The 2,925-nt window shown below is 36.1% G+C and overlaps 1 protein-coding gene across 1 annotated transcript; it reads right to left on the bottom strand.

Annotated features, from left to right (window-relative positions):
* Positions 1–205: 205 nt before the first annotated feature.
* Positions 206–1,038, bottom strand: LOC140874755 (BIIDXI-like protein At5g11420). The gene is made up of 4 exons (XM_073278138.1): positions 969–1,038; positions 587–724; positions 367–470; positions 206–272 (listed from the first exon to the last, which is right to left on the bottom strand). Exons 1-3 carry the CDS (start codon positions 1,021–1,023, stop codon positions 415–417), a joined length of 249 nt encoding a protein of 82 aa, XP_073134239.1. The 5' UTR covers positions 1,024–1,038; the 3' UTR covers positions 206–272; positions 367–414.
* Positions 1,039–2,925: the final 1,887 nt, after the last annotated feature.

Consider the following 2,925-nt stretch of genomic DNA (forward strand, 5'->3'; position numbering starts at 1 on the left):
AATTAGTTCCACGCCAATTAATCCAATCCAAAGAGATAAAAAAAACATATAAATCTCAGACAAAATAGATAGAATATAATTACCAAAAGCGAAAGAGAATAGAGGAGCTAAAGGCAATAACTAGATAACCTTGAAATATGATTTTCAATAAAATAGCTGCAAGTGAAATAAATACAAACTAGATAACTTTAATTAGCCCTTTAATAAAAGTTTTGGCATCTTGCTCCTCGTGGCTGAGTGAACCGGGCATTTGTTTGCTGTAAGTGAAATAGCTACAAACCAGTGTACACCACAATAACAGCATTAGTTATAATTAAGCACATCAAAACGATGCATCTATGTGTGTATGTAAGCAGCCAAAGTTACCCAACATCCGAGTATATTCCCAACTTAAGTCCTTTTCCATGAACATAGTCAGCCAAAGCCTTCATCCCAGAAGGAAATGTGGATTTCTTTGGCACTAGATAACCCTGAAATATGATTTCCAAGAAAATTAACAAGGAGACAAAGAAATAAAATGCATAATATAGAACCAATCTTAGCAACATACCAACCCCTATAGAATAGATATTTAGTTATAATAAACCTTGTTTTTGCCCGACTTTTATGTACTCCACAAATCCTGAAGTCTGCCAATGTGGAATAGCATTGGATTTAAGAACAACAGTTGCATTAAGGTCTGAGGACTTGGGAGCCTCCTCGAAGTTGCCGTTTTCTAGTTGCCCTGCATAGTGTACGCACAATACAATACATTTCTAAACCACTTTAATTTTTGGTTTATCGTAATGACAAGCAGGATATTGACGGGCCAATTGTAAGATTATCACTGTAAACCTAAGTCATAGCAGAAAAACAAAGAAGGGACTAGTTGGAGGCTACCCACAATCAATGAAAGATGCAAATATTGGGAAGAAAACTAGAGCAAGCTAAAGCATATTCGAAATCAAAAACAGGTACAAAAAGAAAACCTTCCAGCATCTTCAGGGCTAAATTCAACATCATCACACCCCAAACTCCTCGCATAAGTCACCATTGTCGTGGCCTTCTCGATCACATGTCCCGCGTCATCTTCAGTTTTTTCTTCAAGTGAATCTCACTCGTTTCAATGAACGTGTGAATCCTGGGCTTCTACGCGTGCTTCACAGCTTCCCACGCCTTCAAGATATCCCTCTCGTCGCACCTCGCCAAGCCGCAGATAACCGGCACATGGCCTGAATCATCAGCATTCCCAATTTCGAGCGCGATCAACTTCACGGCCTCGAAATCTGCTTCGGAAGCTAGGGATTGACGGGAAATTGTTTGAGAATGAATAGAATAAGAGGAACAATTTGTTTTGTTCAGTTTATTTTTTTCTTATTTTATATTTAGTTTAATTTTTTTAAAAAAATTCCAAACACAACAGTTTTAGACAACGGTTTCTTTGACTTCAAAAAAAAGCACAAAAAAAACGGTTAAAAAAACCGTTGTCGTAAAGCTCAAAAAACACGCACATAGACAACAGTTTTAAAAACCGTTGTCGTAAACCTCAAAAAACACGCACATAGATAACAGTTAATTAAAATCGTTGTCGTAGGCCATAAAAAACCCGCTCATATACAACTATTTTTTAAAACCATTGTTTTTGACACATATAAGACAACAGTTTTTGTAAAAACCGCTGTTAAAGGCCAAAAGACAACAATTTGTGTATAAAACCGTTGTCCTTTTAATGTGGTTGATTAACATATTTGTTGTAGTGATATTGTAAACATAATTGATTTCGGTTATTCCTGATTCTTGATTCTTGATTTCTGTCTCGCTCCTTAGAGGATTAAAATATAGGAGAACTAATATCAGTTAGCTACAAAATTCATAAGTGGATTGTGCATAAAAATTACTCCTATTTATTTTTCTTAAACATGTGATTTTTGTTCTGATTTTTATTTATGAGATTTCTGTTTGAAATGATTTTAAAAAGCTAAGATGATTCTCTCATTCATTGAGTGACGACCATATTACTCACCGACTGAAGACCATCTCAGATAAAATCGAAGAGGATATAGAGGACGGTGAGAAAAACCAGTTTTGGGGCAGGTGAAGAAGAACCAAGGATTCTGATGTTTAGTTTCTGTTTCAGATTTATTATATTTGCCGCTACGTTAAAATTTGTATTAGTTAGTTTTAGCGTGATATTTGTAATCCGTTCAGTTTGAGAAAAAAATGTAATTCACAAATTTATGAATGAAAAGACTTGGGACAACCTCTAACGAGTCAGAAAACACCCAAACATTAAAAATATCACAATCTTTGAAAAAGAGAAAACCGAGAACAATTGCTGTTAGTTATCCCTTAAAAACTGAACCCGAATTACGGATTTTCTGAGCCAAAAAAGCAATAATTTTCCCCTGCCAATCTTGAATGATCACACCTATTGCAAAATGATCCTTAAATTCATTGAAGCCCACATCTACATCCAACCTAAATTGCACTTCGAGCGGTTTGATCCATCTACCCTGGATGTCACCTTCGACTATATTTACTATGGTCTGTGACTTGTTACATGCATATTGAAATTCATCAAGCAAATAAGGGTCCCAACATAGATTAATAGGCTACAATTTCAACTCATCATCATGTTTTCGCTTACAAATCTCGCTCCAAATTGCCCACAAAAGTACACAAAATAATTCTAGATCATATTTTTTATGTTTGGTATAGAGGTGTGTTCAAGGCAAAATTTGAAGGTGAACATTCGAGAATTTATTATGTTGGGGTGGGTTGGGGTGGGTTGGGGGGGGGGGGGGGGGTAAAACACCAGTTTAAGAGAGTGAACTTTGATAGATTTAATATGAGAGATTTACGTGCCCTTTATCGCCTCTGCGGTGGTAATAAGTTGAATGTTCGATTTTGTTATTGGATTCCTGGGTGGGTAATAGAACAGGGTCT

The sequence above is a fragment of the Henckelia pumila genome, chromosome 1 (assembly GCF_033568475.1).
Source record: "Henckelia pumila isolate YLH828 chromosome 1, ASM3356847v2, whole genome shotgun sequence".
Lineage (NCBI taxonomy): Eukaryota > Viridiplantae > Streptophyta > Magnoliopsida > Lamiales > Gesneriaceae > Henckelia > Henckelia pumila.